We start from the raw sequence: 26093 nt of genomic DNA on the forward strand, positions 1-26093 counted from the left end.
GCCCCTCCGAAGAAGAAACATGCAGCATGGAGCTCCTGAACCTGAAGGGGCTCTTCATTTCTCAGCCCGTCTCTGTGTCCATGGCTGATCGGTCAGATACGCCACCATGCCGGAGTAGCCTCACATGATTCACCCTGAACCAGAGGAGAGCCAGAAAGCGCCATGCCGTCCGACCCTGAAGCCCCCGCGCTCCAACGTCAGCTTCCTCCGCAACGCGTCGCACCTCGTCGCAGGCAGGCAGCCACCGCGCGGGCGACTTCTCGCTTCACCACCGTGCCAGGTCCGACGTGGAGGCGGCCGCGTTCCCGCGTGCGGCGCGCTGCTCGGAGCACACGCACCGTGCGACGGAACGCCATGGCGGCCGGCCACCTGCAGCCGCGCCTGGCGCACTGCCAGTGCAAGGCGACGTCGACGCGTCGGTGCCGGCGATGCGAAACAGAGTGCTTCTGCTTCCCTGTGCCCCCTCCGGCCGTCTATCCCAGCTTGAGAATCTTGTTGTTTTTCAGTTGATCTGAGCTTCTAAACTTGCAGGTGCGTTCATGGATTCTCGTCTTCATATATTTCCAAATATATATATCCTACTAGTTTAAATCACAGTCTCTTCCATTCTTCTCCTGAGCTTACTTTTATGAATCTGTGTTAAAGCAATTGTTCTCTGTTCAGGGAGAAAATTAATCTTTCCTTCCTCTAATTTTAAACTGCATTTTTTTACTTAGAATGGGTGATTTAGCTCGTGGACTTGAGAGCCTGGGTCGTGTACTAGATGGGAGCAAGAGGCCAGGTAGATTGAAGTTGCCAGTTTTAAGTCACGTCACAGATAATTTCTCCGATAATCGAAAAATCGGCGAAGGTGGCTGTGGCCATGTCTACAAGGTAAAATATATTTGAAATCCATCACTCCTTATTTCCTCACAGCAGATCTAATGTTGATCCAAGTACTAATGGCTGCACTCACGACATATTTTAAACAGGGCATCCTCCCAAGTGGCAAGATGGTTGCTGTGAAGAAGCTTTTCAAAAGCCAAGCGATGGATGAGACGATGTTTCAGCAGGAGGTCAAAACCATGATGAGTGTTAAGCACCAAAATATAGTTGGGTTTATAGGGTACTGCTCTCATACAGAACAAGAAGCGGTGCAAATGACAAGAAAATATGTTCTTGCCGATGAACGGGAAAGGCTGCTCTGTTTTGAGTATATCAGCAAGGGAAGTCTTGAGGACCATGTAACCGGTATGAAAAGACTTTTATTATATTGTTGCAAAACCTCAACCACGCCAAGAAAAAAAATACCAGCTCTCTTGGCAAATAGATTTTGATTACATTCGTGTTACTGATCAACTTTAAAGATTTGAGTTAGAGATTTAAAAAGTTAGGTTGTAATCTTATTTCTTTGATTGCGTCTGTAGATGAATTAAGGGGACTTGAATGGCATATTCGTTTTCAAATTATTAAGGGGATTTGTCAGGGTTTGCATCATCTTCATAAGGAAAAGAGTATTATTTATATGGATCTCAAACCTGCCAACATACTATTAAATGATGATTGGGTGCCAAAAATAACAGATTTTGGCATATCAAGATCTGGGGAAACATCAGAAACTATGAGTGAAGTTCGTATGTATTCACCGTAAGTAATGCATCAAGACAACACATTATTATTTGTCCTTACCAAATATTTAGTTACTTACATTTCCATTGTCATGTTGCATAATATTACTTTTATGCAGACAATATTGTGCTCTAGAATACAAACTCAATGGGAGAATGTCATTCATGTCAGATATTTACAGTTTGGGTGTCATAATCAAACAGATGGTGACCGGAAGTAGGGAGGAGCCTAATGTTGATAGGGTAACGTAGTGATAACCTCAGTTGTTATAGTATATATACATTATTGTTATGCTAATAATTTCAAAATTTTGTATAGAGTTGAATTGTTTGAATTTTCTATCCTAGCTGCCCGCCTGCCCCTGGATTAGAAGTTGCATGCCCATTAAAGGCTTGTGAAATAAACTCAGAATCTGAGATGACAATGTGACTGTCCCATTAATTCGCTCTTTCACATATCACTCTCCACATCTCTCGTTCTCTACTGCATGAATTTGTAAGAGCAGGTACAATAATCTAGAAACAATTGCTTTCGAAGACCAAGGCTTTCGAGAAATTTCCATTGGACAAACATTTTTCCATTGCAGAGACCAACTGCTTCGCATCCCTCACCATCAGACCCATCCATGTTAATGGCTATCTCAATGTCTTGGGCCACATTCTCGTACAATTTTATAAAATCCATAATATCTCTCCACACAGGTTATTAGCTATCCATAGTTTTCACCGTATTCGATCAAGGGTGCATTCTTACGACCGCTAATCTTTGCTCATGATCCAAAGTCCATCTTCTCATTCATACTGTTATAGGTTAGTACTTTTTCTGAGCAGTGAAGAGGATGCTACAGATGCTGGAATCCTAATTACGGAGAATGCCAGTCCGTGAACCAACTTCATCGAGAAAATGGGACACACGAAAAATCATAGTGAGTCAGTACGAAATATCGGTCAGACTAGCGTGGTATTAAAATAAATTTATGAAACTGTATATTGGACTGATTCCACTAGAAATTGCCAGTGACAAGTGACCATGACTTTTTAATCAATCTTCACTAGTGCTCCTCACCAACCCCTCAAAACCCTGCTGGTTACTTCACTAGTGCTCCTCACCATCAAAACCTGCCTGCTGGTTACTTCATTAGTGCTCCTCCAACCTCTTAAAGTCTTCGAGTTATACCTATATCCTTCTGAATCAATCTTTTCATCCTCACCATCGGTGATACGACCGTGGTATGTACAGCAACTGCCGTGCATTCCTCCTTGATCGCTGTCATCTCTCATTCAGTTGGTAGGTCGGCGAGGGATCAATCAATTAATTTGACATGATGCACAATTATTCATTTTTTCTCAAATGATTTAATCACCTCTGCATCTCATGATCGTTCTTTGTTTTCTGAACAGGGGACCTCTCCTAAGCAACACTTAAGACTTTTTCGCTTCAAGCCTTCAAGGTGCTAGGTGGTTATGGGACCTTTTCCTTTCTAAATAATTTCACTTTAATTCAAAATATTCAAAATTATTTGATAGAAATTATTTTTTTCACTCCCCTTTGGAAAAGTGCAAAATTTGTGAAATTTCACCGAAAATTTTCCGTTATAGGGATCAGTTTCTCCCAACCCCTCACCATCAAAACCCTGCTGCTTACTTGACTAGTGCTCCTCCAAACTCTCAAAGTCTTCGAGCTATACCTATCTCCTTCTTAATCAATCTTTTCATCTTCACCATCGGTGATTTGACCGCGGTATGTACAGCAACTGACCGTGAATTCCTCTTTGATCACCATCATCTCTCAATCAGTTGGCAAGTTGGTGAGAGGTCAATCAATTAATTTAACATGATGCACAATTCTTCATTTTTTCTCAAATGATTTAACATTTAGCAGCAGCCTTTGGTTTCTAGTTTACCGTCCCTGGCCAAAAACGACTCCAGGCGCATACTCCCTTGCGGCAAACCAGCTGCCCGGACATCTCTCGCCCATATGTCACCTAGTGATAATTTCGGTGGAGGTTCTCCTTGGCAAAGGTCCTTTCCATGGTTTTATCTTCTTCCTAGTAACCAATGTTTTACCACTGACCCCTGGGTTGGATCTTTGTGATGCTAATGGTTTGCTTCCTTGATTCACTCCTTCACTGCTCGAATGTGCTGCACTATCCACTAGGGATGCACCTCGCCGCACATCAACCTCTGGAGCTTCCACATCTGCAGACTCAGCTGAGCTTTCAAATTCCTCCACATCACCGGAGCTCTCCACATCTCCTAATGGCCAGAACCGGGAACCAGTCCCTACCTTCCATAGCCCTAGCAGCGGGTCCGGTGATAGGCTCTTAACTTGCTCCTCTACTGACCCAAACCCCATAGCTTCCGTTGCCTCCTCATTCCCTTCGGACTCTGCAAAAGAAGCCCATACTCTATGTATCCCAGCACGCCGCACTGGAGATGAAGGTCTCGGCGCGAGCGTCAGTCGCCATTGACGAGATCTAGCGGCGTGGTCCTATCGCCTTTCTTGTTGCCCTCCCATCTGGGGACGGACACACTGGCAATGCGTTGAACACCTTGCGTGGGCAACCCATGGGTAGGAATGAAGGTGCGAGTATAGGGGAAGGAATGGAGGTGGGTTACTGAAAACCGACGACCCACGGCGGAGATGCTCTCCTGCTCCCGCAGCTGCACGTCGCCTCCTCGGGTTCGGGCTCCGACTCCAGCTCGGGCGAAGCCACTTTTGAATGAGAGCACCAAGAGGAGTATGTTGAAACCTGTCATGTGCACCAAGAGCACCATGTGCCCTGACCCCGACCCCTGTCCTCCACCACCGCCGCGCCACCTCCACCTCTCCCCTCCCCCACACAGCACAAACTCAACCTGGGAGTAGCTTTTCTGCGAGTCCCCCCCCCCCCTCCCCCCTCCCGCCGCCGCGCCATGGACATCCCCACCGCGAGGAGGATGTTTCCATGCCGGAGACGCCAGATCTACTGGCGCCGATGATGGATCCGGTGGTGCGTGTGGAGGATCCGGCACCAGAGGCTCAAGATCCACCCCCTGTCATGGCGAATCGATGGATGTCCTATGCGGAGGCAGTAAAGCTTGGGGGAATGAATGCTGCCCAACGGTTCGAAAGCCAGCGCTTCTCTTGCCCCCAAGGACGCCGCATTCAAGATGATGAGGTGACAAGGCCGTGGCGCACTGACTTCGGGGAGAAGGAGTCATGGCCGCACCACGCCAGTGCTCCTCGTTAGGCCCCCCAGCCAAGCCGTCCCATCTCCACCCAATAATGGAGGATAGCTACGAGGCGCATAAGGCATTCAAAGCTCACCATGCCGCTCCGCCAGGCCCGTTGAGACGGCAGACGCGACTGGCAATACAGTGAGCAGTCAAAACGCACAACAACTGCTGCGCTTGAAGCCTTCAACTAAGGGGGTGTTTGGGAGGAGGGGGCTAAACTTTAGCCCTGTCACATCCGATGTTCGGGTACTAATTAGGAGGACTAAACATAAACTAATTACAAAACTAATTGCAGAACCCCTAGGCTAAATCACGAGATGAATCTATTAAGCCTAATTAATCAATCATTAGTGAATGGTTATTGTAGCACCACATTGTCAAATCATGGACTAATTAGGCTTAATAGATTCGTCTGGCGATTTAGCCTAGGGAATTTAGCCCCCTCCTCCCAAACACCCCTAAGCCACTGTCGAACGGTGTTTCGTCTGTTTGGCCAAAGACCACCGCGCGGCCACCTGCAGGGACCCTGTGCGTTGCTTCCTCTGCCGTCGTTCATCCCCAACCACCATCTGCCACAGGTAACATAGCTCAAGCACTGCCACAGTGCTCCCTACTGCCACCGCCGCCGCCACCGCGCAACCCACCACCGGCCGCAGCTCGCCCCCTTCCGCCACGCCACCAACGCCACCCACCCCCAACCTCCACCCATCCCCATCCACCAATGACGTACCAACCACTACACGTTCTTGTCCACCACCGCTACTGCCATCACCACCTCTGAGGCTACCCCTGCCACCACCACGGATGGCGATTAGAGACCCAAACACCCGCCCCGACGAGGAGACCATCATCGTCCCCAACTCCTTTGACCTTGAGCGAGATGCCAGGGACTAGGAGGGGACAGCTCTGGTCCCATGGGCCCTGCATTTCCCTCGCGGCGCCGGTGCCAATGACATTGAAGACCTCCTTCTGGACAAGCTGCGCCCCCAGAGGGGTGAAGTCATCGTCACCATGAATCAACCGGAGCCATTCCTCATCCGCTTCATCAATAGTGCCCACTGTGCTGAAGCGCGCAATCATGGACACTTCCAAGGTTGAGGCATCGACATATGCTTGAGGCCTTGGGGCAGCCTAAGCCACGTGCTAGGCTTGTGCATCTTCTTCCTGGTGCGGCTCTACCTCGACGGCATTCCGATACACACGTGCACACCGGACATTGTCGAGCGCATCATCAGCACGCGCTGCGCCCTCCAGTACATCAACTTCGACCTCATTCAGCCCACCGACAACAGGCACATCGACCTATGGGCTTGGACGGCAAACCCAAGCGAAATGCCCAAATGAGTGTGGCTCATTTTCATGCACCGGCCTTTTGACAAGTCTTCATCGATCACCATCTCCACGTCGCAGCCGGACCTCTGGCATTAGGGTGTGCGCTACAAGGTCTTCTTGCACCTGGGCGTGATGGAGGACTACACCACGGCGGCTTGCGACCTTGTCAGTGCTGTGAACAACCCCACCAACTTCAACCATGTGCGTCGGGGCTACGTCTGGCGTTATAGGGTGCCGAACGGCGCTCCCTCGGACACTCGTGCAAAGTTCCCCACAAGGCTTCCTCGGCCACAGCTAGAGCAGGAGCCACGGGAGCGCGGCGACAGCAAACATGACAGGAATGGCAAGCGCGAGAACGACGAAGACCGGTGAAAGCACGAAGTCAGGTGGGAGGGGGGGGCGGGGGGGAGGGCTCGTGTGATGACAGACCCTTCCGCTGGCCGTGCCACAACGACGACGACGATGGCTACGACCACCCGGGAAGAGGACGCGAAAGAAATGTCAAGCTCCATGGCCATTGAGCCCAGGACGCGGTGCGCTGCGAGCGCACGCGCTCGCCAAGGCGCTGGCAGGCCGAGTTCAGGGGGGCCCAGCGGAGGAGCACTGCACCACCGGCCGCAACACCCCCCCTCCACTAGGCCAAAGCTAACACCTCTCAAGGCAAGCCTGGCTGCCTTCGCGAACATAGTGAGTGCACAAGTGCAAGCCCTCTTCAACACCCAAGCTACGGCGCTCAAGAACAGCTTCCAGGCAATGGTCGACAGCCAGGTAAGGAGATGTTGTTCCAGGGAGCCACGGACTACATCGACAAAGCGCACCATCTCGCGGACCGGCTTGGCATCAACAGCTCCGCTGTTCCAGCGAACTGGGAACATCTCCCCGGGAATGTAGCCTAGTCCGTGCCAAGCGCACCATGTGAGTTCCTAATCCCTATTAACCGAGTGTTTGACAGGATTAACACGGTGACGGCACCAACAGCAGCAGAGGTGGAACGTGCCCTGGAACATCTGAGCTTCTCTGTGACGGAGGCCGCGGCCACGGATCTGGACGCGGAGGAATTGTCTCTGCTTCCGATGCCTCCTGCCACAATGCTTGAGCATGCGTCAATGTGGCGCGCGCAACAGGCCACCACGAGCAGCGGGGGCAGGAGGCACTGCCACGCGCTCATCCTGCGTGCCCGGGGTCTACGGCGGTGGCCTCTGGACCGGCTCTCCAGGCGCAACAGACGGTCTCAGCAGGCGCACGTCCTGACTCCTGCGCCAGAGGGGCCTCTGGTGCTGGCCCCTGGGCTCACAAGCGGTGAACAGGAGCAGGCGGCCCAGGCAGAAGATCCAACTAGGCCAGTCAGCAAGCAGGGATAGGCGGCCCAGGGGGAAGGTGCGCAAGCACCAGTGGGCCACCACTACCTGGGCCTAAACAATGCACCAGGGGAAATGGCCACCGTCACGACTGGGCCTGTTAGCTGGCCCAGTTCTCCACCGGACTGTGCTCCAGCTCCAGAACGGCCCAGCTCTCCAGCGGCTCCAGCTCCAGGGGATGTGAACATTGCTGCGCCAGAGGAGGCCATCGAGTCGCCTCCAGACAGCACGCCGGCCCCGCCGCAATGTGACTCCTCTCCAGCTCCCTCCGTCAACGACCTCTTCACCAACATAGAAGCACCGGCGCTGCAACTACAACCAGCTCGATGTGCGAGGCAGCACCATACTTTTGACATGAACGAGGTTCGCCGAAGCGCTTGCTTGGCAAGGAAACCGGTGATGCCGGCAATCGAACAAGCGCAGAGAAACTTATGGAGGAAGCTTGGCATCGGTGATTATGATATCACTCCCATCAAGCGCATTCTGCAGGACTTCATCAGCATGTTCCAAGGAGCCCTCCTGGAGTTCATTATAGGCGCCATGACTGCTCTGTTTGACCTCGATGCTGCTGCGGCGGAACAGATGAATGACGCGGTGCTACGCATGGTGGGCGATGCCGTGGATGACCTACAGCAGGAGCACAACAATGTGCCATGATGATACCCACTACACAAGCTACTTCTGCGTGTCACCTACATGCGATGTATCACCTGTTTAGCGACAAAACTGTAATGTCTCGCCACTACCTCACACTGCTGGCATCACCTGTTTAGCGACAAAACTGTATTGTCTCGCCACTACCTCACCCTGCTGGCTGCAACCTTGGGGGAGGACGACACACTAGCCCTGCTAGCATTGACCTTCGGGGAAACCTGCAAAGTAAACTGTGCCCTGCTGGCCATGACCTTTGGGCGACCCGCTCGTCAAACCGTCACTAACCATTATGGCAAGAACTGCATGCGACAAAAATGACTACGACTACAGCAGTATACTGCTATACACCACCTGCATGTCGTAACACCATCAGCGAATAAAATGAATCGCGATGATAGGTAACTTCAAAATTATGTGCTGGAATGTGCGAAGTCTAAACGCCCCTGCTAGATGCCTGACGGTGCGCGAAACACTAGCGACAACAACGTGTCACATAGCCTAACTACAGGAAACAAAGCTACAAAATATAGACGCAACACTAGCTACCTTCTTGGGAAGACACCGCCTCAACAATTTTGTCTACAAACCTGCGATGGGCACAAAGGGAGGGATCCTCATTCTCTAGGACGATAATGTAATCGACATACAGAATGTCCACATTGGTAGCTTCTCCATCTCAGCCACAACGGTGGTCAAGCACAGTGTTTCAACCTTCAGATTAACGACAGTTTATGGCCTGTCACAGCAAAATAGTAAACCCGCCTTCCTACTACACCTACGTGCTATAAAACCGGCCAATGACACGCGATGGCTTGTCTTGGGGGATTTCAATCTCATCTACAGGCTGAGTGATAAAAATAACAGAAACCTTAATCACCATTTGATGAGGAGTTTTTGATCATCACTGCACTACTAGGGCCTGAAAGAAATACACCTGCAGAACAGAAAATTCACTAGAGTAACTCTAGACGCCAGCCGACATTAATACATCTGGACTGGGTGTTTTGCACCGAAAGTTGGGATTTATACTTCAACGACCACGTACTGCACGCGCTCTCCTCTTCACACTCCGACCACTGTCCGCTACTATTGGCGCAGCAATCCGGACCTCGACGCCCAATGCCTTTCAAATTCGACATCTTCTGGACACGCCTTCCAGGTTTTCATGACGTAGTCACATGTGAGTGGTCAAAGTTTACAAGCCACACGGAGCCTTTCCACATACTAGGGCACAAGCTGCATATCACCGCTCACACACTTCGAACATGGAGCAAGTCACTCATCTCAAACGGCAAACTTAAGCTGCATATGGCCCAAGAAGTTATCCTGCGTCTAGACATGCTGAAGAGATGAGACAACTATCCGACACAGAATACTCCCTGTGCCATAAGTTAAAGAGGAGACTATTAGGATGGGCGGCCATAGAAAAGGCAAGGAAAAACAGTGTTCTAGAATCACTTACCTGTGAGAGGGCGACGCAAACACAAAGTTCTTCCATTTAAAAGGAAACGCCAGAAGAAGAAGAAAATTTATCCGGAGGCTAAAGAAGGAACAGGGCTGGGCACTAACACACGAAGATAAAAAGATGGTGATCCAAGATCACTTCGACAACATGATGCAACCGCCTCAGCGACGCTCCAAAGACCTCAACTGGGAGATCATAGACTTCCCAACAGTTGATCTACAAGCGCTGGATAACCCCTTCTCAGAAGAGGAAATACCACACGCCATTGTTGAACTCCCAAAGAGCAAAGCGCCAGGACCAGACGGTTTCATGGGTCTCTTCTTCAAATCCTACTAGCATATAATCAAAGGGGACATCATAGCGGCAGTCAACTCCTTCCACAACATCCGTTGTAGGGACTTGAAGCTCGTCAACATAGCTAATGTAGTACTAATCCCCAAGAAGGAGGGCGCTGAAACAATCTAAGATTACAGGCCAATCAGTCTGATACACGCCATCGCCAAGATTATAAGCAAAATCCTTGTGTTACGTATAGCACCATTTATGGACGCATTAATCTCATCGTGCCAGAGTGCTTTCATCAAAGGAAGAAGTATCCATGACAACTTCCTGTACGTTAGAAATATGGCTAGGCGATTCCGCAGAAATAGAACACCAGCCTTACTAATGAAACTGGACATCTCAAAGGTTTTTGATTCAATGCGGTGAGATTACCTACTATCACTGCTGCAACACAGAGGCTTTCCACCCAGGTGGTGTGACTGGATCGCGGTTATGGTAACGACTTCCTCTTCAAAAATTCTGCTCAATGGCACCCCATCGGATACGATCATGCACGGTCGTGGACTAAGACAAGGGGATCCACTCTCCCCCCTCCTCTTCATTCTAGTGATAGACTCACTTTACCATCTAATACGCAAAGTGACCAACATGGGCCTACTCAGCAAACTAGGGGGGCGAGCCACGCGCGCACAAATCTCTATGTACGCTAACAACACAGTGGTCTTCATAAAACCGACAACTACAGACATGGAAAACAGGATGCAACTTTTAAGTCTATTCGGCGAAGCAACTGGTTTGAGGACAAATCTACAAAAAACAAGCGTCGTGCCTACCAGCTGTGACTGCATCAACATGGATCAAATTCTATCAGAGCTACCAATAATTCAAACAGGATTGCTGATAAGATACCTAGGCCTACCCCTTACAATACGAAGACTAAAGAAGATCGATTTCCAACTCTTAATTGACAAGGCAACAGGTAAACTCTCGGGATGGAACGGGCGCAATCTCAACCAAGTGGGACAAACCTGCCTTACCAAAGCGGTTCTGATGGCGCAACCGCTATACCTAATGAAGGTCCTCAAGGTCCTGCAACAAGTAATTGAGGACATAGACAAAATAAGGAAAAGATTCCTGTGGGCAAGCGACAAAGAATCGACTGGAGGAAAATGCAGGGTAAACTGGATAAGAACCTGCCTGCCAAAACAAAATGGAGGATTAGGGGTATTAAATCTTCAAAAGTTCGCAAGGGCGCTCAAACTATGGTGGCTATGGCATAAATGGGAATCGCCGCTGAAAGTGTGGGTTGGAATGGAAACGCCGTGCGATCACAATGACAGACTTTTATTCGCGGCCTGCACGACCATCACGGTGGGGAATGGCAATCGAGCTGGTTGCAAGATTGTAGACCGAGGGATATCGCACCTAACGTCTTTGCCATATCCAGGAAGAAAAAAAGAAGCGTCACAAAGGCCTTGCAGGGAAACACTTGGATCACGGATCTTAACATACGTGATGGCATCACGGGATGGCATCTATAGGAATTTGCGACACTATGGAGGCTAATATCAGCGGTGCAGCTGCAACCACAACAGGAAGACATAATACGATGGAAACTTACTGCGAGCGGCAAGTACTCTACGGCTTCGGCATATAAATCACAATTCCTTGGCTCCACAAAGGCACCGCATAGCAAAGCAGTTTGGCGATCCTAGGTGCCGCCAAAATGCAAATTCTTCGCATGGCTAATACTACAAAATCGAGTGTGGATGGCTGATCGCCTAGTGCACAGGGGATGGCCACATTCCCCTTCTAGCGCCCTGTGCAAATGTGAAATGGAGACAGTGTATCACCTCATTGGGGCATGCCGATTCACCAAAAGGATTTGGGGACTGGTGGCGGATTGGACAGCACAACCAAGCTCACATCCCATAGCCTGGCGCCCAAGCGACAACGTGCTAGACTGGTGGACAAACATGACCACCAAAACACAACCTCTCAGGAAAGGTTCCATTATCCTGCTCATTATGTGGGAGGTTTGGAAGGAAAGAAGCAGGCGGGTCTTCAATTGAGAGGAAATGTCGGCCCTTGCACTTTTTGCAAAAATCAAGGAAGAAGTCAGGGCATGGGTAGTAGCAGAAGCAAAAGATTTAGCACTTTTCATTTCTCGCGAGTAATTGCATTTTTGTTACGGGTACCCCTTCCGGCTAGCCGGATGTACAAACCTTCTCTATCAATGAAATAGGCACAATCTCGTGCTCATTCGTTCAAAAAAAAAAACCCTGTCATGTACTATATTGTTATATGTTTATTTCCTGGACAGGGAAGAGATAAAGAAGCTTGAATCCTAATGGAGGATATTGTCAGTTCTGCTGTTGTCCAGGAGACAGTTAGCCAAGTTCTATCTGGTCTGGTTAAAAAATACGAGGAGATAGATGAATCAGATGCCAACAGAAACTTGGAGAGGCTAGAGATGGCACACATCAGGCTAGAGGCTGCTCTTGAGACATCTGAAAGTGGCAGATCATTGACGCATCCTTACTGCGTTGGCGTAGGAAGCTGAAGCATGCTGCTCAAGAATGCGATGACACGCTCCACAAATGCAAGCAGAGGATTCTAGAAGACGAGCAGATGGAACAACGGGTAAGAAATTCCTCTTCATACTGTTATAGGTTAGTACTTTTTCTCATTCATACTGTTATAGGTTAGTACTTTTTCTGAGCAGTGAAGAGGATGCTACAGATGCTTGAATCCTAAGTACGGATAATGCCAGTCCGTGAACCAACTTCATCGAGAAAATGGGACACAAGAAAAATGATAGTGAGTGAGTCCAAAATATCGGTCAGACTAGTGTGCTATGAAAATAAATTTATGAAAACTCGTATATTGGACTGATTCCATTAGAAATTGCCAGTGACAAGTGACCAAGACTTTTTCGCTTCAAGCCTTCAAGCTGCTAGGTGTTATTAGACCTTATCCTTTCTAAATACTTTCACTTTAATTCAAAATTTCCAAAATTCTTTGATCGAATTTTTTTCACTCCCCTTTGGAAAAGTGCAAAATTTGTGAAATTTCACCGAAAATTTTCCGTTATAGGGACCAGTTTCTCCCGACCCCTCACCATCAAAACCCTGTTGGTTACTTGACTAGTGCTCCTCCAACCTCTCAAAGTCTTCGAGTTATACCTATCACCTTCTTAATCAATTAATCTTTTCATCTTCACCATCTGTGATTCGACCGCGGTATGTACAGCAATGGATCGTGCATTCCTCTTTGATCACCATCATCTCTTATTTAGTTGGCAAGTCGGTGAGAGATCAATCAATTAATTTAACATAATGCAGAATTCTTCATTTTTTTCTCAAATGATTTAATCACCTCTGCATCTCATGATCCCTCTTTGTTTTCTGAACAGGGGCCACCGGATAAGCTCGAGGGACGATGTCTCATCGAATCGATCACTGGAGGAGCTCGATGGAGCGCCAGCAGTCCTCGCTCGTCACCTCCCCCCTCCTTCCCAAGGGCCAGGGGCAGCGGATGAGTCCGCAGCCCAGCCCCGGACAGGTGGGCGCCGCCACGCAGGCAGCTTTGCCGGCCTAACGTTGGGGTCCGCTGACCAGCATCGGGCGGGCGAGCTCCACCGGGGCAAGTTGAGGGTGGCGGGGGAGGGAGTTGGGGGCGGCCGGAGGAGGGAGAGAGGATGAAGGAGGAGGAGGAAGACTGGCCGGTGGTGGGCCGGCGTGTGAGAGCAGTGGCGCCGGCAGGTGCGAGCGGGAAGAAGAGGGAGAGGAGAGGATTGGACCTGGCGCATAGTCTCAGCGGCGGCGTGGCATGACGATGGCGATTGGACTCGGTGGCAGTTCCTTCTCACCACGGTGCTTGGCCCGTGCGTGGCTGGAGGAGGCACCGTGATGGAGATGGTGCTGGTGGTAGGAGGATGGTTGCAAACGGTGTTAAAATGCCATCCACGGTATCCCTCCCAACACCTTCAACCAAACAAAAAACTGGGTCGAACCCAACCCATCAACCAAACATGAAATGGGTCGGACCCAACCATGAAAACTGGGACAGAGCCAACCCATTCCACTTGGTCCCAAAACCAAACACATGCTATAGTAGTACAACGAAGGAAGTATTTTCAAGCTGTGTTCACTTTCTTCCTTTGTCGTTTTTTGAAACATTGTAATTTTTTTGAAACATTTCTTTCTTTGTTGTTGTCACCTATCACACCATTCTACATTTTCACACGACTTGAGTGCACCTCTTCCAATTTTCTCCACAAAGGGGAGACTCTTATCGTTGACTTATGTAAACCTTCTTAACTAACTTCCAGCACACCCCTCACTATAGGACTTGTCTACCTCGTTTCCCACCTCAAAAGTCTTGGGCATCACTATCATCTCCTAATGTTCTCTTCTATATTTTCAAGTTGTGTTTCACTTTCTTTCCTGTCGTTGCTAGCTACTCCATCTGTCCCAATTTATAGGTTTTGTTTGACTTTTCTATATACGCTTATGTCTAGATACATAGGTTCTTACAGCTGCTAAGCTAAATCTTCACCATAGGTGATATGACCGTGGTATGTGCAGCAACTGCCGTGCACTCCTCCTTGATCGCTGTCATCTCTCATTCAGTTGGCAAGTCGGTGAGGGATCAATCAATTAATTTGACATGTTGCATCTCATGATCGCTCTTTGTTTTCTGAACAGGGGACCTCTCCTAAGCAACACTCATGGCTGGCATGGTGGGTTCAGCTGTTGTGCAAGAGACCGTGAGCAGAATTACCTCCTACCTGTTCAGCAAGTGTGACCATGACAAAAGGACGGCATCCACAGGGCATCACATTGAGAGGCTTGAGATGGCGCACACCGAATTAGAGCTTGCACTTGAGAGATCTGCAAGGATGCCAATCACAGACGTGTCCCTTCTACGGCGCAGGAAGCTGTTGGAGCGTGCCTTCAAAGACTGCGGAGATCTGCTACACAGGTGCATCAAGCAGCAAACAATGGACTTGATAGAGTTCGAACAATCATCTGTGTCCTCCTATTTTACTGGGTTTTGCAAAGACAACATAAGCTACTCAGATGTTCGAAGAAACGAGTGGTTTGCGGAGTGCGCCAACCGTTTCCTCAGAGATGTGGAGTCAGGATGCTCACCTCTGCGGTGTGTGTTCTCTAACCCTCTTGTCTGGCAACTTCTAGAGGGCAAAACTCTAGAGTACAAGATGGTGCAAGGAAGTATACTCCGGTGTCTGCACATACAAAGCATGTGTGTGGAAGGGCGTGGTGTGGAGGCGACGCTGGAATTTTGCTATGAAGACCGGAAGACACCGATGACAAGTTTTTCTCTCATGCTGATGCTACGATTGTCAGAGAGCACGGACATTATCGGAACTGCTATAAGATGCTTGCAGTCATTTACGTCTTCGATGAAGGATGTGGCTGAAGCAGTAATGAGAGAACTCACCCAACTGCCTCAGCAAGACATTTCCCACTCACATGCTGCTTCATATTTCATCATAAAAGATTTGTGTTCCTACGACACCCACTTTTGGCGCCCGGATCCACTATGTTGCAAGCCAGACGGGTGTCCTACCAGCTACATCCCATCAGAATTATCATGCAAATTCCCGGAGCAGGTTATTCTGATACACATCAAATGCTACGTTTCAGCCTTTGAGTGCAGCAGCCTGCATAACACAGCTAATGCAACTGCAAGAAACCTCGTGGGTCACTGGCCGCCTCTGAAGCTGGAAGTGGGCTTCGCGCCTCACCTGTTCCAAGAATGCATGCAAGGGAGAACTTCAGTTGAGATAATCGGAGGGAAGGCAGAACATATAAATGATAGCCTACAGCAAATGGATAAGATGGTACGAAGAAATGCAATCAACCGTTACATTTGTCAACCTGATCTGATGGATTATAGAATGGGTTGGAATCCAGGACACGGCGCTGCCTATTCATCGTGCAAAAATCAGGAACTGAAATAGCAAGTGCATCAAAAGTCGACTCTGGATTTGAGACCCAGCGAGCTGCAAAGAGAAGGCGGTCGAAGTTAGAGGCATGAAAGTGCAGGAACTCATGCTTAGCCTATGTATAAGATGGTGTTTAGGTTCAATCATGTACTGAGCAAGTAGCATTTTCCTCTTTGATATGTAACTTCATTAACTACCACTGAAACAAATCTTCTTTTTTGTGTTTGGTATCAGGGGTTTTGGTCATGTAACAACTGTAATTTTATTTTCTCATTTATAATGAAGCTGAATTTTGACGCATGTGCTTTGCACATTTTTTGAAGAAGAAGAAGAAGAAGAAGAAGAGTTTTATATTTTTGCTTCTCCAGTTGAGTGGAACAGGGAGCTTGTGGGACCGATCAATCCTTGCTTTAGTTGGGATAACTGATCTAGAGTTGTGCTTTTAGTCTAGCATACACAAATACTATCAGACATATGTGAAAATAGGGACAATTGGAACAGGGGAACTGTAAACCATTGACTACACAAGGATGCCATGAAATTTGTCCATGCCGATTACTGAGATATTTGTTTCACCCTAGAGTTGTTGCTGATTTCCTTGCTCACCCGCCTCCTGATTTGAGGCAACTGGAAGTAAAAAAGCAATCCTTCTATAATCAATGTTCTGTTTTTCCTCCCTATGCCTCACTCTTCTATTAGTGACCTTGTTTTCTTCTTTTTCCTCTCTAATCTTGGGCATCACTTCTCCTTCTTAAGTTTTCATCTTTCCTCGCAACATTAAGTTGGCATCATAAACATGGGATGAAAATTATTCCTGCAAACTAGGAATGTTGGAATATTTTCTGTTATTGACAAGTGGCAGTTCATTCATCTGGAACCTGCTTTCAAAGAAGAAGACATTGTTGAATTTCTTGTTCAGTGGCGTGCAAATTAGATATGTCGCATTATGCTTTGTTCACCGGGTCTTGGAAGTTATCCAACCACCCTCAAATGATGACAGCTTTATACATACTGGCCAATTATGTGCAAACACGTACTGAATTGCAGATTGTCACTTTGCTCTGAAGTCAATACACATTTTGGAAACAAAGTCAAGTCAAAATATAATACTCATTTAGTCAAAAAAATTCCCCATGTATATGCCAATTTATCCCCACCCTCAGTATCATTTTCTTATCTTGCTCTTGAAATCACCCTGCTATTGATTAATTGCCTACTACCTTCTTCTCTGCAAACTTCATATCACTTTCTTCTTAGTTTCCATCTTAATTACTTCACAACATTACCCTCCAAAGATAGCTGGTAAACACTTCCATGAGATTCGATCAAGGGTAGTTTCTTACAGCCGGTAAGCACCTATATATGATTTTGATTTACAATTTCTTTTTACTATTCAATTCACTGTCCTGCGATAATTTTTATACAGTAGTACTGCAACAAATTCATACATGTATCCGGTATCCCATGTATACTGGTATATATTTCATTTCCTGAGCAGGGAAGGGATGCTACAAGTGCTTGAACCATCCTAATGGCAGAGGCAGTCAGTTCTGCAGTTATCCAGGAGACAGTTTGTTAAGTTCTATCCAGTCTGGTTCAGAGGTACAATGGGAAAGATAAACTAAATGCAAACGAAAACTTGCAGAGGCTAGAGATGGCACACATCAAGTTGGAGGCTGTTTAACAAGCTTCATTAGATTTGTTATAAAATATATTTTCATAGCATACTATTTAGTGTTATAAATATTAATACTATTTATTGTCAAATTGGTCAAACTTAAAATAATTTGACTTAGGACAAACGATACTCTTTACAGAACGGAGGAAGTAAGCGTGGGGTCATGGAGAAGGAGGACTTGCCCGAGTGGCTGTAATTTTTTTGAAACACTTCTTTCTTTGTCGTTGTCAGCTATCACACCATTCTACATTTTCACACGACTTGAGTGCACCTCTTCCAATTTTCTCCACAAAAGGGAGACTCTCATCGTTGACTTATGCAAACCTTCTTAACTAACTTCCAGCACACCCCTCACTATAGGACTTGTCTACCTTGTTTCCCACCTCAAAAGTATTGGACATCACTATCATCTCCTAATGTTCTCATTTATATTGGCTTCGTTCTACTAGAAATTCGCCAAGATTTTTCCAAGTTCCTTGTCCCATTGCAGCGTAGCTGAGATATTTAAGCTGTGTTTCACTTTCCTTCCTGTCATTGCTAGCTACTCCATCTGTCCCAATTTATAGGTTTCTTGACTTTTCTAGGTACATAGTTTTAGCTATGCACCTACATATATGCTTATGTCTAGATACATAGTAAATAGTATGAATTTAGAAAAGTCAAAACGACCTATAGTTCAAAACGGAGGAGTATATCACAACAATCTCCATTTGAATTATCACGTGACTTGGACACACCTCGCTTTGACTCTTCTCCACAATATACCTGTTGGCCTATCTATTAGGAAGTATTTGTGTATAATAGGAAGTATTTATTCTTTCCATATACACTTGATGTATTCCTTGTACTCCAAGCCATATTGACCATATATATAGAGGTGACCCCCTCATTAGGGTGTGTGGTGTTTCCTCATCTTATTCTCTACATGGTATCACGAGATTAGATCATGGACCTCTCTCTCCTTCCCTCGTGCCTCCTCGCGCAACCCTGCTGGCAGCGCTCTTTCTACCGCGCCACCGCCACCCTCTCCGCTGCATCTACTGCTGTGCGCGCCCACCTCCTGCCGCGCGCCATGGCCACCCGCTCCTCCGCTGACTCCTCCCTGTCCGGCGGTGATCCTCCTCCTGCTGGCGATGCCACTGCCCCCACTGCCAGCTCTGGCGTCCTTTTGCCGCCTCTTGGCCCGCCCCCTGCTGCCGGCGGTGGCGCCCCTGTGCTGCCTCCTAGTGCCGGTGGTGGTTCCCCTCCTGGTGGCGTGCTCGAAAACGGCGGCGGCAGCTTCATCCTGTACCCGATGCCGCCGCCCGCCGACCACCCCTACACCACCGTCTCCGTCAAGTCTCACATCCCCATGATGTTGACAATGAAGTCCTCCGCCTACTCCAAGTGGGCGTCCTTCTTCAAGTCTATGTGCGGCAAGTTTGGCCTCAAGTCGCACATCGACGGCACGGTGGCACCTCGTCCCCAGGATCCCGATTGGGATCAAGCGGATTGCTAGGTCCGCTCTAGGTTCTTCGGATTCATTGATGACTCCATCCTCGACCTCTCTATGACTGACAACAACCAGACTGCTCGAGATCTTTGGCTCGCCATCGAGGGACTCTTCCGCGCCAACAAGCAGTCCCGGGCGATCTTCCTCAGCCATGACTTCCACTCCATGATGTAGGGCGACTCCTCCATCACTGAGTACTACTAGCACATGAAGACCCTCACCGACGTTCTCTGCGATGTCAGCCATCCCGTTCAAGACTCCCAGCTTGTCCTGAATCTCCTCCGTGGCCTCAACCCGCACTTCTCCAACACTGCCGATGACATCGCCAACTCCACCGCCGGCTTCCCATCCTTCGCCCAGGAGCGTGACATGCTTGCCTTGAAGGAGCTTCGCCTCGCCACTGAGGAGAAGATCTCCAACTCCACCACCCTCCTCGCCGAGACCTCCTCATCGTCTTCATCCTCCGGCTACACGGGCGGGTGTCACCCGCCGTCTGGCTCTGTCCAGACTGGCAGTGGCCATGGCAGCGGCGGCGGTGATAATGATGGCAAGAAGTGGTAGAAGAAGGGCGGCGGCAGCTTCCAGGCGCCCCCTGGTGGCGGCCCTTATGGCGGCAGGCCCCCACAGCCCACCAACCCGTGGTTCTATTTCAGTCCAGGGGCCGGCTCCTACGGCGCTCCGGGCCACCAGCACGCCGGCGGTCAGTACCTGTCGGGCGGTGGGGGCTGGCGCCCCCAGCCTCCTCAACCCTCCCCCGTAGGCCCACCCCACCTATGCTCCTGTTCAGGCACCCCCCCAGCACCAACCTGGGACCAGGCGGGTCCGGTTGCTGCATTGAACCAGATGGCGCTGCAGAACGGCGGCTAGGTGGTCAACTCCGGTGCCTCCGGCCACATGTCATCCTCAGATGGTATTCTTTTTTCCCGTATCCCTCCCTCTCACTCCTCCATTACTGTCAATAACGGTCAAACCCTTCCCGTCACATGACGTGGCAACTCCACCTCGACCTCCCACTTTCATCTTGACAATGTCCATGTTGTTCTTTCTCTAATTCTTAATTTGATTTATGTTCGTCAGTTTACTAAGGACCATAACTTCACCATAGAGTTTGACGCCTTTGGTTTTTCTGTTAAGGATTTTCCGCCCAGACGCGTGATTCTTCGCTGCAATAGCGCTGGTGATCTTTACACCATGCCTCCAGCAGCCAACTTTGCAGCGCCCCACGTCGACCTCGCCATCTCCTCCAGTTTGTGGCATCTCCGTCTTGGTCATCTTGCTCCTGCCACCATCGCCACACTTAGACAGAAATCATCTATTGCTTGTAATGAAGATAGTCATACTCTATGTCATTCATGTCAATTAGGGAAATATGTGCAGCTACCTTTCTCACATTCTAGCTCTCGCAGTTCTGCTCCTTTTGAGATAGTTCATTGTGATGTTTGGACTTCTCCTGTAGCTAGCGTTTCTGGTTATCGCTACTACCTAGTCATTTTGGACGATTTCTCGCATTTTTGTTGGATGTTTCCTCTAGCTCACAAGTCTGAAGTTGCCTCGCACATCACTGATTTTTGCGCCTATGCTCACACACAGTTTAGTCTTCCTGTTCGAAGCATCCAAACTGACAACAGGATCGAGTTTGTCAATAAGACTCTTACATATTTTTTGACTTCTCAGGGTATCCACCTGCGCCTCTCGTGTCCATATACATCTCCCCCCGCACCCTTAACAACGTGACTCGCACCTTGCTCATTAACTCCTCCATGGCTGCAACATACCGGGTCGAGGCGCTCGTCACCGCCACCTATCTTCTGAACAGGCGTCCCTGCTCTGCCGTCCAGAATGATATTCCCTACTACCTCCTCTATTCCTAACCTCCCGAGTACTCTTAGTTGCGTGTATTCGGTTGTCTTTGCTATTCTAACCTTTTAGCAACGGCACGCCATAAACTTGCTCCTCGTTCCACAGCCTGTGTCTTCCTTGCTTATCCCTCATCTCACAAGGGGTACTGTTGCCTTGACTTGTCCACCCGTCGAGTCATTATATCTCGCCATGTTGTCTTTGACGAGAGTGTTTTTCCCTTCTCCTCCCACCCCACCCTACCCCCCGTCACAACTCGACTTCCTTTTGTCGAGTCCCTCCGTTGCTCCTGCTCCCACCTCGGTCGCTCCATCCTCGAACGTTGAGCAGCCGTGGTCCTCACCACTTGTTTTGTAGGAGATCACTAAAGACGACCCTGCCATACTGGTACGCAGACCGGCCGTGTACCAGGCTCCTTCGGCAGGTGGGACGCCACCCACTTCCTTGCCCGTCGGACCCACTAGCAGGTCCGCAGGTGCGGCCCCCTCGAGCGCCGCCGCTGCTTCCTTCCTCGGGGGCCCAAGCTAGCTCCCTCTTGCCTGGCTCCCCCCGGCCTACTGGTGGCACCCCTGCCTCATCACTACAACCTGCGGCCCCCTACGCCTTTGGCACCCCCGGCGCCCGCTGTGTCCGCGGCCCCAGCGCCCGCCCCGGCGCTTCCTGCGTCGCCTGCACCCCCGACGCCCGCGACCCTAGCACCAGGCCCCTAGCGCCTGCAGCTCTGGCACCGCTTGCGCCTAACTCATCACCACCTCCTGCTCCACCATGCCCTGCCACTTGGTCTGTGACTGGGGAGATCTAGCGAGTGCACTACCGGGGCTTGACGGCCATGGCTCCTTCACCCTCTCTGATTCCGGCTGCTCGTTGGCTGACGCCAACTAGCGTGCTGCCATGGTCGACGACTTTCAGGCCCTCCTCGACAACGACACCTGGCGCCTCGTCCCGCGGCCGCCCGATGCCAATGTCGTGCTAGGCAAGTGGATCTTCCAGCATAAGTTCCACGCCAATGGGTCCCTCACCCAGCACAAGGCGCGTTGGGTGGTTCGTGGCTTCTCCCAGCAGCACAGCATCGACTACGACGAGACCTTTAGTCCGGTTGTCAAACCGGCAACCATACAGACCGTCCTCATCATCGCCTCTTCTCGCACTTGGCCGATCCACCAGCTGGACGTGAAGAATACATTTCTTCACGACCACCTCACGGAGACTGTCTACTACCAGCAACCTCGAGGCTTCATCGACGCTGCTGCCCCAGATCATGTTTGTCTCCTGCAGAAGTCCTTATATGGACTAAAGCGGACCCCGAGGGCATGGTACCAGCGGTTCGCCTCCTTCCTTCGACAGCTCGACTTCGTCGCCTCCACCTTCGACAGACAAAGAGGGGCCGAGCATCACCTACCTACTGCTCTACGTCGACGACATCGTGCTCACCACCTTGTCCTCGACTCTCCTCCGGCATATCATGGGGTGTCTTCATTCCAAGTTCACCATGATGGATCTTGGCGACCTGCACCACTTCCTCGGCATCTTCGTCATGCGTTCCTCCCAGGGTCTGTTACTGTCCTAGTGACAGTATGCCTTGGATCTTCTTCAGCATGCTGGCATGGCTGAGTGTCACTTTACAGTGACTCCCATTGACACTCATGCCAAGCTCTCAGCACATGATGGTGCCAAGCTCCAGGATGGCTCTGAGTATCGGAGTCTCGCTGGGGCTCTTCGGTACCTCATCCTTACTCAACCTGACTTGGTGAACGCGGTTCAACAGGTATGCCTATTCATGCATGACCTACGTGAGCCCCACCTAGCCCTGATCAAGCGCATCCTGCGCTATGTGAAGGGCTCGCTCTCCTCCGGGCTTCACATCGGCACCGGCCTAGTTCAGTCTCTGACTCCCTACTCCGACGCCGGCTGGGCTGGCTGTTCGGACTATCGACGCTCCACCTCCGGCTTCTGCGTCTACCTCGGCGACAATCTGGTGTTTTGGTCCTCCAAGCGCCAGACCACGGTGTCTCGCTCCAGTGTTGAGACGGAGTACTGGGCTGTGGCCCATGCTGTGGTAGAGTGTTGTTGGCTTCACAAACTTCTTCAGGAGCTTCATGTCCCGCTTGCTTCGGCCACTGTTGTCTATTGTGACAATGTGAGTGATGTCTATATGATAGCCAACCCGGTGCATCATCAGTGCACGAAGTACATCAAGATTGATATTCACTTCATCCGTGAGAAGGTGGCATTAGGTGAGGTCCGGGTCCTCCATGTGCCGTCCTCTCACCAGTTCGCGGACATCATGATGAAGGGCCTGCCGACTCCTTTGTTTACTGAGTTTAGGTCCAGTCTTTGCATCCGTGATCCTCCCGCTGCGACTGCGGGCGGGTATTAGGAAGTATTTGTGTATAATAGGAAGTATTTATTCTTTCTATGTACACTTGATGTATTCCTTGTACTCCAAGCCATATTGGCCATATATATAGAGGTCAATCCCCCTCATTATGGTGTGTGGTGTTTCCCCATCTTATTCTCTACACTATCATATTCGAATACACAGAGAAGTCGACACTAACACTGTTGCTTTTTAAGCCAAACAATATCCTTCTGAAATCAACATTTTCACATTGTGATGACCAATTTGGATTGTTCACACCCCACTCGATGGGAGTCCTCCCTTTTGACAATTTCTGTACCAAAGTCTTTGACCCAACTATCTTCTTCTTAAGTTCTCATCTTAGTTATGTTCTTGTTTTGGCAGCCAAAGTCTTCAACCTATCTTCTTCTACCGTCCAAGAAATACTCGATAGCTGCCAACCAGATCCGTACCATTCAATCCAAGATAGGTTCTTACAGCTGCTAAGCTAAATCTTTGCTTGTTATTCAAAGTACATATATCTAACCTCTCATGTACTATGTTTTTATATGTTTATTTCCTGAACAGGGAAGAGATAAAGAAGCTTGAGTCCTAATGGAGGATATTGTCAGTTCTGCTGTTGTCCAGGAGACAGTTAACCAAGTTCTATCTGGTCTGGTTAAAAAATACGAGGAGATAGACGAATCAGATGCCAACAGAAACTTGGAGAGGCTAGAGATGGCACACACCAGGCTTGAGGTTGCTCTTGAGATATCTGGTAAGTGGCAGATCACTGACGCATCCTTGCTGCGTTGGCGTAGGAAGCTGAAGCATGCTGCTCAAGAATGCGATGACATGCTCCACAAATGCAAGCAGAGGATCCTAGAAGACGAGCAGATGGAACAACGGGTAAGGAATTCCTCCTTTCCAAGCCGGATTGCGCATGCTACCAAATCATTTGTCTCCTCCATCATTAGCTGTGACAACAACAAGCTGATGAGATCCGCTGTTCAAAGGTTTGAGTGGTTTGCAGATGGTGCTACCGAGTTTCTGAGATTTGTAGATCTTGGTGGCACACCACGCAGGCACATATCATTCTACTCCCTTGTCAATAACCTTTTTGCAGGCAAGGAACTACAACACAAAATCGTTGGGGGAAACCAGCACCCTTCCTCTCAACTATGGTTGGAACCCTTTGGTTCCGCAGAGCACGGAACAGAGGCTCACCTGATTTTTATCCAGACAGATGATTCTCTGTCAGTGGGCAATATCTACTTTAGTATACTATTACAGATTTCAGAGAGTACAGACATAGTTGGTACCGCAATTCAATGCTTGCAGTTGTTTGCTCCTCCTTTCAAGTGTACAGTTGAAAATATTATGAAAGAGCTTTCTCAACTACCAACTCAATGCTTGACATGGATGCCATCTGTTCATTCCAACCAGAAAGATCGGTTTCGTCTTCAAAACCATGCATCTCAATGGATTCGCCCAAAACCATTATGTTGCAAGAAGCATAATCGGCATGAGCTTCGACGTATTTGCAATCCAGACATGGTAGGACCTATAGATGATTTCTTGGAGCCAGTAACTGAAGTGAATTTGCAGTGTCAGGTCTCATTGTCTCTGTACAACAAGCAGAGGAATTTGCCGATTGAAGGTAGAATTTCTCTGCAGGATTCTAGCTATCTGAAAGCTGGAATTTACTTTACACCCCATCGCTCTTCAGAAGGCATGCTACCTGGAAATAGATTCTCTGAAATAGTGGCGATAGTCGGTGAGGATCAACATTGCTTGCAAGCAGATGTCACCTTGGAACAACTGGAGATGACGCTGCCAACGTCAATTGATTATTTCCGCCAGAATACTGAAGCAACAATTTACAAAATGATTTGGAAATCTAAACATAGCTCTGCACTTATTCAGGTTGAGAGGGAAAGCATGAGCACACAGAAAACTTTTGGGGGAACTAGGAAGAAAAGAAAGCTGTTGCAAGGACATGATGAGGAGCTATGAGTCGAAAATGTATGATCTCTCACTTGTTCGACTTATGGCGTGCACACGTGCCCATTCACCTAATAAGTGCGTTCAAGAACTGGCTGCAGAACGAAGAAAGAATGGGAAAGTTATAGCACCACAGCTACACCTGAAACTCTAAATCATGTAACATAGATCAATAAGAGAAACAAGGAAGGAACAGAAGAAAATATTGGAGTTCATATTCATAATTGATATGAGCACCGCAAAAGCATCATAGTAGAGGTGCTACCAGAGCACAAATACGTGTCCAAGGGTTCAAATACAGGGGCAATCAGAGCAAAGATACAGCATCATGGTTGTAGAGTTACATGCCGAATATTTGTTTCATGTTGGTCTTAATTAACAAGTCTGTTGTACATTAGGAATTCATGTTAGTGCAACACTAACTGTTTTGAGGGTATTCAATGTGTATTTGATACGGCGTTGGTTCTCTCACCAGTTGATTATATGATGGGTATTACTATATATATACACTGTTATACTTTAAGATAATGGGAGACTTTCAGATAAATTGAGACTTACTGCACATCATTCATTTAGACTTTTACAAGTACTAATGTTGGAGTGGTAAATGTTTTAATTCATTGATTGTTCATTGTTAAAGACCAGAGAACATCCAACTGGTTGATCCACTGTCTGCAGACTCTGACTCAGTTAGGCATTTGTAATGGCTCACTTCACCCTCTGAAGCAGAGGAGAGCAACAAGTTACGCCCAACCTCAAGTTCCGGCGCCTCACCTTCGCCGCGCTTCCTGCATCGCGTCTCACCGCATCAGCCATCAGCGCGTGGAACGTCA

General features: G+C 48.8%; 3 protein-coding genes across 4 annotated transcripts; all 3 read left to right on the forward strand.

The window, feature by feature from the left end:
- LOC111256496 (cysteine-rich receptor-like protein kinase 40) lies at window positions 1–1855 on the forward strand. The gene is made up of 4 exons (XM_022824712.1): window positions 1–531; window positions 717–873; window positions 972–1230; window positions 1407–1855. Exons 2-4 carry the CDS (start codon window positions 718–720, stop codon window positions 1628–1630), a joined length of 639 nt encoding a protein of 212 aa, XP_022680447.1. The 5' UTR covers window positions 1–531; window position 717; the 3' UTR covers window positions 1631–1855.
- Window positions 1856–13656: 11801 nt separating this feature from the next.
- On the forward strand, window positions 13657–16191 carry LOC105913852. 2 transcript variants are annotated; one of them, XM_022824115.1, is made up of 2 exons: window positions 13657–14562; window positions 14627–16191. In XM_022824115.1, exon 2 carries the CDS (start codon window positions 14650–14652, stop codon window positions 15904–15906), a length of 1257 nt encoding a protein of 418 aa, XP_022679850.1. In that variant the 5' UTR covers window positions 13657–14562; window positions 14627–14649; the 3' UTR covers window positions 15907–16191. The 2 variants fall into 2 exon arrangements, with proteins under 2 accessions (XP_022679850.1, XP_012699373.1); XM_012843919.2 differs by having other exon boundaries at window positions 13657–14496.
- A 7328-nt stretch (window positions 16192–23519) lies between these two features.
- Window positions 23520–25807, forward strand: LOC101764678. Its single transcript, XM_012843523.2, has one exon. It carries the CDS (start codon window positions 23872–23874, stop codon window positions 25270–25272), a length of 1401 nt encoding a protein of 466 aa, XP_012698977.1. The 5' UTR covers window positions 23520–23871; the 3' UTR covers window positions 25273–25807.
- Window positions 25808–26093: the final 286 nt, after the last annotated feature.

Source organism: Setaria italica, chromosome II (genome assembly GCF_000263155.2).
Source record: "Setaria italica strain Yugu1 chromosome II, Setaria_italica_v2.0, whole genome shotgun sequence".
Taxonomy (NCBI): domain Eukaryota; kingdom Viridiplantae; phylum Streptophyta; class Magnoliopsida; order Poales; family Poaceae; genus Setaria; species Setaria italica.